Source organism: Branchiostoma floridae, chromosome 1, assembly GCF_000003815.2.
Source record: "Branchiostoma floridae strain S238N-H82 chromosome 1, Bfl_VNyyK, whole genome shotgun sequence".
In the NCBI taxonomy this organism is placed as follows: Eukaryota; Metazoa; Chordata; class Leptocardii; order Amphioxiformes; family Branchiostomatidae; genus Branchiostoma; species Branchiostoma floridae.
In genome coordinates, this window is record NC_049979.1 from 8,052,241 (window position 1) to 8,067,290 (window position 15,050).

A 15,050-nucleotide genomic window follows, 5' to 3' on the forward strand; every position below is an offset into this window, starting at 1 on the left:
GAGTGCGCTAGAGTGAAGCTAGAGTGTACAGAGTGAACTAGAGTGTATAAGAGTGTACCAGAGTGTATAAGAGTGCGCTAGAGTGAAGCTAGAGAGTACAGAGTGAACCAAAGTGTACAGAGTGAACTAGAGTGTATAAGAGTGTACCAGAGTGTATAAGAGTGTATAAGAGTGCGCTAGAGTGACTCAGCAGAGTACAGAGTGAACCAAAGTACAGAGTGAACTAGAGTGTACCAGAGTGTATAAGAGTGTATGAGAGTGCGCTAGAGTGAATAGAGGGAAGCAGAGTACAGAGTGAACCAAAGTGTACAGAGTGAACTAGAGTGTATAAGAGTGTACCAGAGTGTATAAGAGTGCGCTAGAGTGAAGCTAGAGAGTACAGAGTGAACCAAAGTGTACAGAGTGAACTAGAGTGTATAAGAGTGTACCATAGTGTATAAGAGTGCGCTAGAGTGAAGCTAGAGAGTACAGAGTGAACCAAAGTGTACAGAGTGAACTAGAGTGTATAAGAGTGTACCAGAGTGTATAAGAGTGCGCTAGAGTGAAGCTAGAGAGTACAGAGTGAACCAAAGTGTACAGAGTGAACTAGAGTGTATAAGAGTGTACCATAGTGTATAAGAGTGCGCTAGAGTGAAGCTAGAGAGTACAGAGTGAACCAAAGTGTACAGAGTGAACTAGAGTGTATAAGAGTGTACCAGAGTGTATAAGAGTGCGCTAGAGTGAAGCTGGAGAGTACAGAGTGAACAAGAGTGTACAGAACTGTACTGGAGTGTACAGTGTGAACCAAAATGTACAAAAAGTGCTTATGTTAAATTACACGTACTTATTAGCATGTGAATGTATGCATGCTGCTCATTTGCATATATGGGACAAAACCATGCTCCCGCTACCGTCAAAGGTTACGGTCGTTACCCAGCAGGTCAGATCCGCCCACCTGCGAAAAAGCGCCACCTTGCGATATATTACGGATACTTGTGATTAGGAATTTGTGAGCACAAAAATCTGACACGCTTCAACTCATCTTCCAACCCAATAGAGTACAAAAGAATTACTACAAACATCAACTTTACATTTTCTATCCCATTTTAAACTGTTCGATATGACTGGACGATTTAAATAGTTTGAATACAATCTTTCAATCTGTCTTTGATTAATGATCATATACGAGTCATGTATATCAGGCGCATCATAAAAACTCAGACACCACCAAGTTAACCAACATGCCAGTACAGCTTCTTTATTGATTGCAGTAATATTATTGGCACCTATAACAAGGTGTAAGTTAACATCAAGGGAGAAACATTACCTATCCATGTGTCTATGTCCCCCAACTTTCTTTTACAGTCAGCGGAAGCAGTAAGTAAATCTTTCTTCTGTCAGTTGTGAGAAGTTGACAGTCCTGCTGTATATATGAGATGTCCACCAGGTGTTGCCTTATAGTTTAATTACCATTACAATTGGTAAATTTCCACTAACTGTGTAGTGGTGGTAACGCACGGTATTGTGATGTTATTGTTACTTACGGGTGAGCAACAATTTACCAGTAGGTTTGATGAGCCCATGAACTTTCTTCTTCATTAGCATCTACCACATCATGTGACGTAAGATACTTTACAGTCTCCATCACAGTTGTTAGACAGCAACTGGTGCGTCTAAAAGTTGGTAAGTTGTACGGCGGACAAAGCAGAATACAGCCATGCCAATTAGATTTTTCAACAAGCTTGCATGGTTATCAAACAGAGGACTGAGAGTTCAGAATCAGTCATTGAAGCAACGTAAAACCTGCCACTTCAACTTCTGTGTGGCAACAAGTGAACAATATCATATACATAGCATGTCAAAACAGGAAAGCTTGAGGATGGCAATATTTCTCGTGTATTAAAAACCTCAGCTGGGTCTGTGATTTAGGAATTAACCATAAAACATCATATCAAGGATCATATACAATGTACATGTACCCAAGTAATATGTAACTGCATCTTTTGCAGTGTTTCGTTTTTGCTATATAGCGGGAATTTAAAACAACAGTGACAGAATCGTAAAATATTATTTCAGCAAACAAGCAATGTTGGGCACTGTGGACAACATTTGTCAACATTACATCATTCTAAAATTTCACAGAATTCAGAAAATTTCCGTATTTTTCAGATATAATACTAATCAAATATATAAAAAAGAAACAAGGCAAAAATGATTTCCTAGCAAACAGACATAATACATAAAATGTTAACTTTATAAATTAGAACACTGCATAAGTTCACAACTTTATTGACATCAATAAAAAAACTATCTGAGATCTACATGATATCATACAGAAGAATACTTTTTAATTTATTTCAAACAAGGTCCATGACAAACATGGCGTAATACACTTTGTTACTTTTACAACCCGTCATGGAATACTGAAATGTAATGGGTTATCGGTAATGTAATTGCACTGACTGAAGTCTGTCCATAACTGCTCTGTACTGTGAATTTTGCTTGAGAACACTGTATAACATATAACATATGCAGTGCTACGGACACACTCATTGAAACATGTCAACAATTGGTATGGAGATGCAAAATACGTCTGGATCGAGAAGTTTGCTGCTGACAAATCAAACCTTAAGTCTTGAATGTCAAAAGTGTTTATGGAATGTTTCTAACAGTATACTAGTACTATGCAGTCAATCAACCTACTTGTATGCAGTGTCTGCAGCATGAGAGAATTGCTGAAATCGGGATAGTTGAATATAAAAATAAAATTTGCATATCGGAAATAAAGAGCTTTACAAATATTTGGCAAGACAAACAATGGTAAACAAATGGTTTGGGGATGGACCAGGAAGCATCGAAGAAGTTGACATATAAAATCGGCACTGAAAGTTTTGAAGAGAAGTAGGCAAAAATCAAAATAACAGAAATAAATATGCGTGAACTGTTGACATCAATTTTTACTAACATTTTCGCACAACACAATCAAGATCCATCCTGGTTCACCCCCTATAACTTGACAATGTACACAAATACTGGTAATTACATACTAAGCATATACCACATGGTAAGGTATGCACCACACACATTACAACAATCCCAGTAGTGAACCTGTCACATTAACAGTAAATCATTTCAACATTTGCAGAAGTTTTCACATCTTATACATGTAGCCTTTTTCGGATATAAAACAATCTTTTGCTATCATATAGCTACCGGCACTATGCAGTGCAACATTATCAAATAAATATGGCATGCTATTTACAGGTTAATGTTATGAACTTGTCAATGTAAATCCTGATGAGATCTATAATTGTATCATGGACCCATCATCATACATTTCTGACCTTCCCAGTTGTGAGACATTTTCTTGTCTCAACTTTCCACAATATGTTATCCACCCCTCAGAACTGACATTGACAAGTCCAATGTTACAATTTCTAATTTCCCCCATTGTCTAGCACGTTGCTGCTCCCAAGGGCCATAATTTCACCACGGTGACTGCAGGAAAGGCAGTGTATTGCAAGGCACATGATCTTTACCAAAGGTCATAGCAGCAAAAATGAAAAGAAACAAATTGTGATTGCAATACATTTCAGAAAATGATCCTGCCATCCTGTAGTATTGCATATCGTTCCTCAGCACCAGGGCTGTCCTGCCCTTGTGGCAGTCTGAGATGTGCCTTGGGAAGACGTTTGACCATCAATATTCAGAAGAAACATTTACAGCAGCTGAAGTACCCACACGTTTTTTATGACACCCATACAGCCTGCATTACACAAGGTACACTACATTATTTGTACATCTCTGGTCAGTGTGAAAGCAGTGCTAGTGTGCAGTGCGTTTCTATGAGACGTACAAAATCTGACTGAGCAACTGTCCACCTTACATTTTACACCATGATGATTCAATCATTGGCTAAAAATGGGTGATTATGGGAAATCAGACTGGAATACATGTACACGGCGCAATTTGGAAGTTGCTTCTTGATTTGGTAGTTGCCTGTATTAGTCAAAGTGCAATAAAAATGAGCAAATTCTGTTCTCCCATGTGAATATGGAAGTCAACCAAGTTTGAACCATATTCCACTGAATCTGGCAGAATCCATGTATCTGTTGGTGTGACAGACAGTGTTGGATGGATGACTGGCAGGGGCTGAAGTTGAAACAACCTGCTACCAAGACTGCACAGAACAAGCCTAGGTATGGATTCAGATTGGAGGGTGCCAGCTACCAGCTGACAGAGGTAGCAGACACACCAGTAAGAAATGGTTCCAGGCCAATGCTCTGACAAAAAAGTGACAGTTTAGATGTCTGAGATAGAAGCTACACAAAATTGACAGTTTATCACATGTCACAGTTATAACTACTGGAGTCACCAAAAATGAGAAATCATCTGGAAGAACTATCAACCCAAACAGAAGACCTGGACATGGTTGTAATTACAATTCATTCTTTTAGCTGTTCTAAAGATATAATGTTAAAGACCTAAAACTTGAGTGACCACCTCATCAATATTCATTGGTGAGAGGCCACTCAGAACATTTGATATCGGGACTTCTACTTTTCCATTGTATGGATTTTGCTATGGGGTGAGTGCGGGAAATGTTTCATCAGTCTGCATTGTAAAGCCTTTTGTACTAAAAGCTGCTGGTGAAGAGTAGAGCGGGCATATCTTTACTTCATACTTGTAAACTAGTGTAGTTCTTGTGTGGGTCCGCGGCCGTTACAAGCTGTACGTGCCGCGGGGGTGGGAGCTGGTGGAGGATATTCTGTCCTATGGGCGCAGCGGTCCAACGTGTCGAGGAGATCTGGATGGCGAGGAGGAGGCAGACCTGATGCGGTGGCCGCGGGGCGTTGGCACGGGTGACATGGATGGCTTGTAGCGTCGTCGTCTGCAGGAGACAGTCAGGTTTACAGTTCATAAGCACAAACAAACAAACAAACACTGTGTACATGTACATGCATATGTCAGGTATAAAAGGGTCAGTTCATGACAGCAGCAAGCATTATGAAAATCTCTGAATATATCAAGACAAACAATTGTCAATAAACCTACTTTTCCTGAAATTCTGCTTTAGTTCTTGTTAATTCTTTGCGATTAACAGTCAGCAAAATCAAATCAAAGTCATAATGACATTCAATTAAGTGCCAAAGTTGGTTACTGTACAGCATATTACATTGGACACTAGAATCTCTAAACTTTTACACATTTTCTACTACACATCATGCATTTCTTCAAGATGAATGGAAGGAAATCACACAAAATGCAAACAAAAAAAGTTCTATTTACCTTTCTGACATTTTCTGACTGAAAATCAGAGAAACAAGAGAGGAAGAAAAGACCATAGGTGACAGGAATAAGGTACAGGAGAAATGTGTGACAAACACAAGAAACAGCAGAAAGGGAAAGAATCAAACAGGGTGAAAACACAACTAATTTGACAGAAATGGATTTGACAAAAAGAGAAAAGTGCAGCGGCAACACTAACCTTGCTGAGATACAACCCCGGGCAGGAGCTTGCCCAGGCGGAGGTCTGGGAACGAGAACAGACTGCTCAGATGCGGGGACGAAGGTCGGCTGCAGAGGTTCCCTGGCCAGGATGGGAGAAACCATCCCGCCTCTCATGATGGGGGACGGCGAGCTGCCCCTCCTTGGAGTGTATTCCCTCTTGCTCCAAGAGTCTGTAGCTGAGTCCACAGAGCTAATACTGATATTGTCCTCCATGTGAGCTTCTCGTTCCCTAAGAGCAGTGACCTGTGGGCTTCTGGGTCTGTCCTTTCTACTCAAGCTTTCCTTTTGCAAGGAGTCCACAATAAGAGGACTCCTCACAGGAACTCCATTGTCCTTACTACTTCGGGGACTTCTTGGAAGTTCCCGTCCTTTCCTGTTACCCCTCTCTCTGGGGGAGAAGGGGCTTTCTGAGAGTGACTTTGACCTGGGTGACATGGGTGGTGTAGAGTGATCATCGGACCAAATCTGGCCATTTTCTTGCGCTTTCGTTTCTGCAGTCTTTTTGCTATTTTTGTCATTGGGTAAGGATTCTCCTTTATAAATAGGGATTTTGGACGGTTTTGAGCTACTTCCTAGTTTCTCTAGTCTACCTGTCTGAGTTTTAGGACTAGTGGGAGGTACAGTCGGCAGCTTCCTCCTCTGTTCAGGCTTTTTTCTGCCGACCTGTGGGCTGTGAACTGGGATCCTTGACGGTTTCATCACCTTCTCTGTGGCTTTATGTTCTGAACTCTGTAACACTTCCTTCACTGTAGCTACCTCCTCTTCCTGTAAAGACTGCTGTATGTCTATACTATCTGACCTAAATATCTCTCCTGAGGGTCCGTTTTCTACCACTCTGTCTTTTCCATTGTCTTCCAGAGTGAACTCCTGCGAGCCAGCCCTCGTCAGGTCCTGGGATCCCGCCCGTTTCAGATCCAGACCGTTCTGTTCTACGCTTACTGCAGTGGGCACAACAGTGCTGAGGTCGCTGTGACTGGTCTGGTCCATCTCCGGCAGTTCTGGTGCTTTCACTGTAGGTGACAGGTCGGGATCCGACCTCTGACCCTTGCAAGCTTCCACGTCCTGGGGTTTCGTGTCCCGCCCCAGAGGAAGAGTCACCACCGTTTTCTGACCTTCCACGGTCTCACTCACCGAAGTGTCTGATTTGCTATTCCCCTCCTTAGAAAGAGGCAGTTCAACATCCTCATTTTCGATTGCCTCAGCTGCCTTCTCCTGTCTGGGGCTCGATTTGTCATTTTGTAACACAACATCCTCCTCTCTGTCTGAGAAGAGTTCTGGGGTTCTAGAAAGTTCTCTTTCACTTGTGCTCTGAGATTCTCTCTCCTTTGTGGTGTCCTTTTTCTTGCTGCCATGCGAGTCTCCTTCATCGGGAACACTGTACGTAGACTTCGACAGTCTTGAGCTGACAGGGGAGCTGGGTTCAGAGCGACTACTGGGAGCGTCGTGAGCAGCACTGCCTACCCCACTGTTGAACACAATTTCCTGGATAACCTCTTTGTCATCATGAGCTTTAGGGTAGGTAGTTGTTGCTCTAAACGATGTCGACGACGGAATGACCCCCTCGACGGTCATTTTCTCCTCCACGTAACCCTCGTATCTCTCTATTCTGAGCTCCTGGTGGATTTCTATCTCCCTGGCCCTGCGGTCCTCCTGTTCAGACGAAGCAGCGCTTGTCTGCTCCTGCTGCGGTTCTGGTGGGGATGCTGCATGTTCTGAGACTGACGACCCACTCTGAATCCGTTCCTGTTCGTCATACATTGCACCAGGCTGATCCCTCTGTTCGACATCAGAGTCCACAATGGATCTACTGGTTTCGGTCTTCTCATCTTTAGGCATGTCCCTGGCAACCTGCTGCGGTTTGTGAGGCTCTGGTGTGGCAGCGTGCAGCACTTGGAACTGTCCTCTCTGGTCCTCCTGCTCCTCCTCTCCAGAGCTATCCTCAAACGAGAGAATCCACTTCTTGTTTGAGGCTGGCCGTGGGGGGCTTGGGCTGGGAGTACGCACAATCCCTGGTGCCATGGGACTCTCGAGCTCGATATCATCGCCTGACTTCTCCTTCGTATCAATGTCCTTCTCCGGGAATGATTCGTTATCCTTGTCGGGCTGATTACTCTCGGAGGCAGCGTCACTGGGGATGGGCAGGGCGATGTCTGCAAAAGAGGTTTTCTCTTTTGCTAGCATGGTTCTTTCAGTTCTCGTCTCATGCACAGCATTGTCCCCGTTGCTCTCTTCCTGATAGGACTGAGATGGTTTTCCATCATCAGCCTTTTCTTGCTCCTCTTCCTGGAGAATGTCTTTAAGGAGACCATTGGGTCCTTGACCAGGAGACAGTATCCCATTTCTGGAAGATGGCTCCTTCACTTCTTCCTCCCCTATTCTCTCCTCATTGTACATCCCATCCTTAAAGCTAATAATTTCCTCCGCAGCGTCGACATGAAGGACTGGAACCTCAGCAGAGCCCATTTGTCCTTCCTCCTCTAGTATATCCACCATCTCCACCTGTTCATGAAGCCCTAGTAGGGCATGTCTCACTGGGAAGGCCTCTCCTTCCAGTGCCACATTCTGGCTGAAGCCCGTCGCTCCTGCAACATTATCCATCACGTTTTCCTGCTGTCCTCCCTCCGTGCTCCCCGCACGCTCCAACAGTCCAGAGGGAATCTCCCCATCTCCCTGCAGGTTTGCCTCCTGCGCTCCATCCCTGAGTTCGCCCGCGTACGTGCTACCCGTAATCTCACCGTTGGCTACAGCGAAGCCTGTGTCGAGATTTTTGTTCACGTCACCGTTGACCTGCGCTTCGGCCTTGTCGTTGCTGGGTGTCTGCGAGGGGATCATCTCCCCCTTGTCCTCTCCAGCCTGAGCGAATGGCCTGCCGCCGTTGACCCTGTTGAAATCGTGTCCCACGTTGTTAAGGACCTCCAGCTGAGGTTTTCTGATGTTGAGGTTGATGTCGGCGACCTCCCTGTCCAGCCGAGCCGCCTGAGGAGGAACGTTGTCCTGGATGCTGAGGTTCCCGTCCAGCTCTCCATCCTCCGTATTCGCACACGGCATGTCTGCGGTGATGGGCGTGGCAGCCATGATCCTGGAAGTGCATCACAGAAAGGGCATGAAAATGGAGCATATAAATAATAGTTGGCACAATTTGTTCGTGCACGATGCAAGAGGAAACATTTCATTACATGAGGCACGAAGCGTGGATGATTTAAGTGTGCTCTTCCAACTACAGCTTTATAGGCACTATTACACTAAAGGTCTGCTATCAATCAAAGCCTGAAACTAAAACCCCTTTGAGTCTGAGAAAGTCGTGGGATGTTCTTGGCTTTTTGAAACTTGCTATGCAGCTGTCCTGATATATGTGATGTGCGAGAGTGAATACCAGACTAGGACTGAAGTTGAATCCCTCGAGTTGTGTATATCTAAAGGAATATCTAATGCCAGGTCTTTGGTATTCGGTTCATGTTACCATGCGACTTCCTGCTACAGAGTCAACCCCACCTTAACGCACCAGGCACAATGCTATCTTTGGGATGTATACAAAAGTAGAGTGTTTCACCACAACTTTGGGATAATTCAAGAAAGCTTCATCGTTCCCAACATGACAACCAAGTGCAGTTTGAAAGCTCCAGCCCCCAACATAGCCTAATGATTCTATGGTAGTGCCTTTATATGTATAATTCCAGTGCACAGCAGCCCCAAAGAGAAATATAGTTTTAGATACAGAAACAGTCATGAAACTATTTTCAAAATCTGAGTATCCTTGAAGTAGTTCTTCCCTACTTAATCATTTCAATGTCTTTTAGAAACAAATTCTCTGAAACAAACTTTATAAATGCGTCAATGCATTTGCAGACAGCGGGCCAGTTGACCTGGCATGAACAAGTTGCCAGGATGTCTAGTCTGACTGCATGCTTCATGTTCGCTAAGATTCATTCTACCCTTCTGGTGCTTATCTATTTCCTGCTGCTGTTAGCCCAAACCCTTTTGATAGATGTTCCTTAAAAAAGAAAGTAACTACATGTAAGAGGATACATTAGGCATGGCCTTGGGTTATAAATGACACTGCTTTTTACCACCATAGTACGTTCTTATACCAGTCTGGAAACTATGGAGTAGTGATTGTAATAGGCCCTTCAGTTCACACTGAAACTGAATCAGCAGAAATCAAGGACAATCAGCCAGAATGAAGAATTTGCAAAATTTGTGCCACATTCGGGCAGGAATTCCAAATGGACTTGATTGATACCTCTTCACAAAAGAGGCGGAATGAGCCGGTTTGCCATCTGAAAGAAAATTCTTGTATATTCCTAGGTATTTGCAGTACATTCTAGAAATTATCACTGCATTCCAGATATTTGTGTTCTTTCTTGTGGCTGGCTGGTTCTCCATCGAATGTGATCAGAATGTTTTGAATAATGTTGGAATGCCATAGAATGCGGTCGTACTGCAGTTAGAATACACTTTGAATGCCGTTCTATATTTTTCCACCTCAAATACACCTTGAATGTTTTGAGCATTACAAAAACATTTGGGACGGCCACAAGAATAGGCACAAATATCTGGCATGCAGTGAGAGTTTCTAGAATACACTACGAATCCCAAGAAATATACCAAGAATTTTATTCAGACGGCTGGGCATACCTGCTGGATGAAGGTTAGACACACATGTAATGTAAAAGCAGTTTGAGTCACCGCTGTTAGGCATGCCTGCTCATTCCAATTCTCATGTGAAGGGGCCTTAAGGCCACACCAATTTAATTGGTTGCTTCTCAGATTTTTTCAGAAAAAAATTGGACAGGCAGGTCAAAAAAAATAATCAAATGATGAGCTGCAAGACTCACCCTGCGAGTCCTGGGGTCTCCTTGCCATGATGAGGAGGGGTGGATGTGGTAGTGGTGGTGAGAGACCCGTCCCCACTGCCCCGCTCCCAGTCATAAGGATCTGATTCCTTGATATTTTTCCTCTGGATCATTCCCTCTATCAGACCCTGCAGGAACTACACAAAAAAACACAACAGAAAAAAAATCAGCTAAGATAAACTTTGATCATGGTAGCATACAAACTACTGTAAATGCATTTAAGTTCGCGGGGATTTAATTTTGCGGTAGCGGGAAAAATGACTTTTCGCGGTAGCACCATGCACTGTTCGCGGTGGTTTTAAGTTCGGGGTGAAGCGGCCACCGTGAAAACCGAAAACATTAAACCACTGCGAAAGTTTCTGCATTTACAGTATTCTGATAGCTGAATATATAAAACACACTTAAAATCAATATGCTTTACTATCAGCAACATAGGAGTCCAATGTAATGCTGCACAAATTGAAACAATCAAGTCTCTTTTATGACCTGGCAAATTGTTCAACAACCGTGACTTTGCTATGCATTAATAGGGAAGTGCAATTTCATGTACAAGTGATGAAACTTAACATGTGTGAACAAATTGTTGGTGGCTGTATTCCCAGGCTTGTAAAGCATTTCAACCATGTAGGACAGTTAATTGGATAAAATCATGTCATGTAACTTTTGCGTGGATGAAAACCCGGGCCACCAGGCTAGGGCCACCTGCAGCTTTAACTTTTTTCCATCCCACACATTTTTTGGGAGCCTATATTGTTCATTTTTGTTATTACATGTCATCTTTAGCTTACAAACTGACTTACAAACTTTTTCATTAACTTCAGGTCATAGTTGAATTTGTTTTGATAAATGGGATGACATTTTTTCTGTCCCAACAAGCAAATTTTCACTGCAGGATGAAGGGACATATCCTAGATACAGAGTTGTTTTCAATAGGGACTATGTGGGCTGAGCACCTACCTGATAATTTGGCTTGTCATAATACTTGAGGCTCTGGACATGTTCAAGGAACTGCTTGAACTCAGAAGGCAAAGACTTGAGAAGCATTCTGTGGTCACATTTCTCCTTCATCAGTCCAACTTGTTCCTGTGGGCCAGAGGACACGAAACACTCACACATCTGGTGGTAATGCTGGCATCAACATGAAATCATCCTTTCAAGAGCACAATTTAATAGTAAAAAATAAAACAACAACTGGAAGATAATTTGGCTGTAACAAGGAGGTTCTACCATGATAATTCAGCAAGAAAACCTACTTGGAGCATACTGTATACAGCAATGTAGTAAATTTCCTACCATACATCCAACTTTAGGTCAAGGCTGCTTGTCTCAGGTCCATAATACAGTCTGATAGGACTACTGTGTAATAATCCTTAGAAGGGGAAAAGTACACTCTCCAGGCACTCCTCATCTGTCTTGTCTTACCTTGTCTTTTATCTTCCTCCATGGCAGGTGTCCTGTGGCAAACTCCACCAGCATGTACAGCAAGGACCATAAGTCATCGTGACGACCCATTTCCTGGGGAGGAACAACTACCACTTTAATACTGTTATATCTTTAAATGTTTGTGGTCTTCTGAGTGTGTTTGTTTTGTATTGAACAACAGATTTACATCAATGAAGATTAGACATCCAGGTAATAAGATAAGCCAAAAAGCACTTACTCAAACAACTGGATAGTTAGGGTATAAAAGACCAGTTTCTTCCGGACCACTTCAGTGTCACTGACGAAAGATAGTGGATGCATTCTGAAACATCTGACCATTTCCAAAATCATATCCAGTTGCTTTTTGGCGGAACTACAGAGTTGTTTCAACTGTGAACTTAAAACACTGCAAAAGCATCGTCTTCCTTCCTACTACAAGAAAAGTTTTTGGAGGATAACTCTCTAGAATATACCGACAATAGAAAAATTCTATCAATCAAATGCTGTGAAACTACATGTACTTCATTAAAGAGCAACTGTTACATTATATTAGGTTTGGCTATTACTGAATACAATTTTATGCCTGCACAAGTTATTGTAGTAGTACTAACATTTTATAGCTAAGTAATTGAGTCATAATTCAGGCCTTGGCTGCAAGCCTTTGGATGTATCTTACCTTAGTATTTATCTGTATTCAGAAATTCACATTACACATTTCCAATCAATAGGTCATTGACCACGATCACATTAACTCACCACTGAGAAAACTCCTGATAATTCCCATGATTTTGATAAGTCTACCATATAAGGCAGTTAAATGGGGTGACTCGACGAAGCAGTATATAAGATATAGGTAAAAGCATTCCAGGTTATGGTACAGATACCGTATCTATGCTTAGGCTCAACTAAGTATATCACGTTACAGAGAGATTGCTACACTATATGGATCCCCAGTTCTACCATCATCAATCACAGGGGGCCTACTAACCACGCAAAGGTGAAGGGTATTGGGTTTCACTCTGGTGAATATTCATTGGTCAAAATATCTGTGGGTGCAGTGGAAGTGACCATGGACCTTAAGTTGTGTTGTGAATAAATGACCAAGCAGATTTAGTATTCTGAAGCTCAAGTTCTTCCCATCATTAGGAAAATGCTGTAACAGTTCCTTTCATGTCCTTGATTAAGTGATGGTACTGGGTAGAGACCGCCCGTGTACCATGGCTTAACGGATCAGTAACCTGCATTCAGTCAATTTTCTCTGCACAATCGTAACAACATACCGTGCAGACAGATATGGCTACAGAATATCAATTTAAAAAAAACAACACTTTACTTCCATAGAAAATTAGCTGCATACTATTTTACATATTAGACCTAGAACAATAAAACTTCTCAAGAAAGTGTCATATCATCTTCATACCATATACACACGTTTATGCATGGCTGCATTTTTCTTTATGATTTAAATTTTTGTATCCAATGTCTTGTTTGTAATCCCAAGCTGTCGATTTTTGTCAACTTTGTCATTTTAACCTTATGAAAATACATGTCCTGTCTCAAAGTTACATTATTACCTCCTGCACTCAGTCTTTGTGATATACTTCCATCATTCTCTCATGGAAGATTTGAAAGGGAATATCCCTAATGGCTGTAGTGTGTGTACATAATGGTAGGTATAACTCATATTGTTAAAAAGATAGGATATAGAAGTGATAAGCTCACCATGTTTTTGTGTGCATTGATGGAAGCATAGCGCACTGTTCCCCTGAAGCCTGCCACTGGTCGAGGCTGAAAATAAGTTTGAAAAGAAGTACAGTTTAGCACAATCATTATGATGTGTGTTCTGCAGTTGTTTCAATATTGTACACTGCATTATACCATTGGAGGGCTTTAGTATGATATTGTCACTGTACCCGTATGCCATAAGTAGGATAGTTCCAGAAGTACTAAATCAGGTGACAGCTCCTCTTTTTCATCGTACTCATATCAAATCCTATAGAATTTGAAACAAACTTAAAACTTAAGATTAAACAAACTTAAAACTTATTATACAATAAGACTCCTTTATAGAAACTCACTGATAATCTACTTGAATGTATACTACTGGCAGAAGAATATATCATTGCAGTCAATATGGAGGGGTAGAAAATCTCATCATAGTACCTGCACATCACATTTAGTCCCACCTGATTGTATCAAGATTTAGAGAGTCACATCTGCTAGCCTACATTGTTTAGTTAGTAGAATTTTAAGATGAATTTGTATTTCTAGTTTTTTGTAGTTTGTAGTTGCCTGTACAAAAGTCACTGTACTATTTGCTGTATTAATAAAGCTTCTCTCTCATCATCATAATGTTAAATAAATATATGCTTATGTGACTGAATGCTACACAAGTCTACGTAGGACATCATAACTTTACAAAACTTGATACTTTTTATTCCTGCAATGAACAGAAAAAAATTAAGTTATCCAGTGAACATGACCTATCATTCCGAAATTCAGCACCTGTAGTATTTCATGATCCCCAATTACGTATTTTAGTCCATTAATGCATATTATTAAAGATTGCAATTGATTTGGATTAACTATGTTCAATAAATTGCACTATGAACAAAATTTTACAGTCTAAAACCTGAGAAAAGATCAGTACTCTAAGGCCTCCCTGATGTAGGATTAAAGTTTTAGTCATCTGTGTGAAACAATGGAGGTAAAACCACAAGACGAGCAGACACATCTGTCATGCAAAGTCTGACTGGCGCCAAACGCGACCTGAAAAATTTATGAGGCACCCAGCCAGTTCTTCAGATCAAGTGACATACATGTGTGCTGGCAGACTCTTGGGCTACAGACTGTAATTCTTAAGTAGTGCACTTGTAGCTTAAATTTGCTTATCATGTGAGAAACAAGGAAGTAACAACGATCAACAATGTTTGGTAAAACCTAATGGTTTCATCTTTGGCTTAAGATTTCAAAATTGTTTTAGACTGAAAATCATTTGCACGAAAAGTTAATGTTGTATACCCAAAATCTATCTAAAATGCAAAATCAGAGATTAGTTATCATTCAAAAGAATCAAAGAAAATAATTGAGAAATGATAGAAAATCATGATCAACCATAAACATCACATTGAGAAATTGTAAAGGTAGGGGGATACTGTCTCGGCTGTATACCGCTCAAGAGACGCTGTGTCTGCCCTACAAATTGGTACTGTATATCTGACAAATCTAATCAGTTTATGTATCAATACATTTGCTTCTAGACATTGGGGAAGCAACAAGATGTAT

At 41.6% G+C, this 15,050-nt stretch overlaps 1 protein-coding gene across 3 annotated transcripts in view; it reads right to left on the bottom strand.

Annotated features, from left to right (window-relative positions):
* Positions 1-1,211: 1,211 nt before the first annotated feature.
* The window catches only part of LOC118422194 (tau-tubulin kinase 1-like), a 36,165-nt gene continuing 22,326 nt past the window's right edge, over positions 1,212-15,050 (bottom strand). For 2 of the 3 annotated variants that reach the window (XM_035829713.1, XM_035829721.1), the window contains 7 exons: positions 13,488-13,553; positions 11,766-11,858; positions 11,301-11,426; positions 10,326-10,480; positions 5,468-8,569; positions 5,269-5,286; positions 1,212-4,870 (listed from right to left, as the gene is read on the bottom strand). In XM_035829713.1, the coding sequence (XP_035685606.1) occupies positions 4,753-4,870; positions 5,269-5,286; positions 5,468-8,569; positions 10,326-10,480; positions 11,301-11,426; positions 11,766-11,858; positions 13,488-13,553 (3,678 nt within the window). In that variant the 3' untranslated portion in view covers positions 1,212-4,752. The remainder of the gene's footprint in view (positions 4,871-5,268; positions 5,287-5,467; positions 8,570-10,325; positions 10,481-11,300; positions 11,427-11,765; positions 11,859-13,487; positions 13,554-15,050) is intronic. The other variant, XM_035829728.1, reaches the window with a different exon arrangement.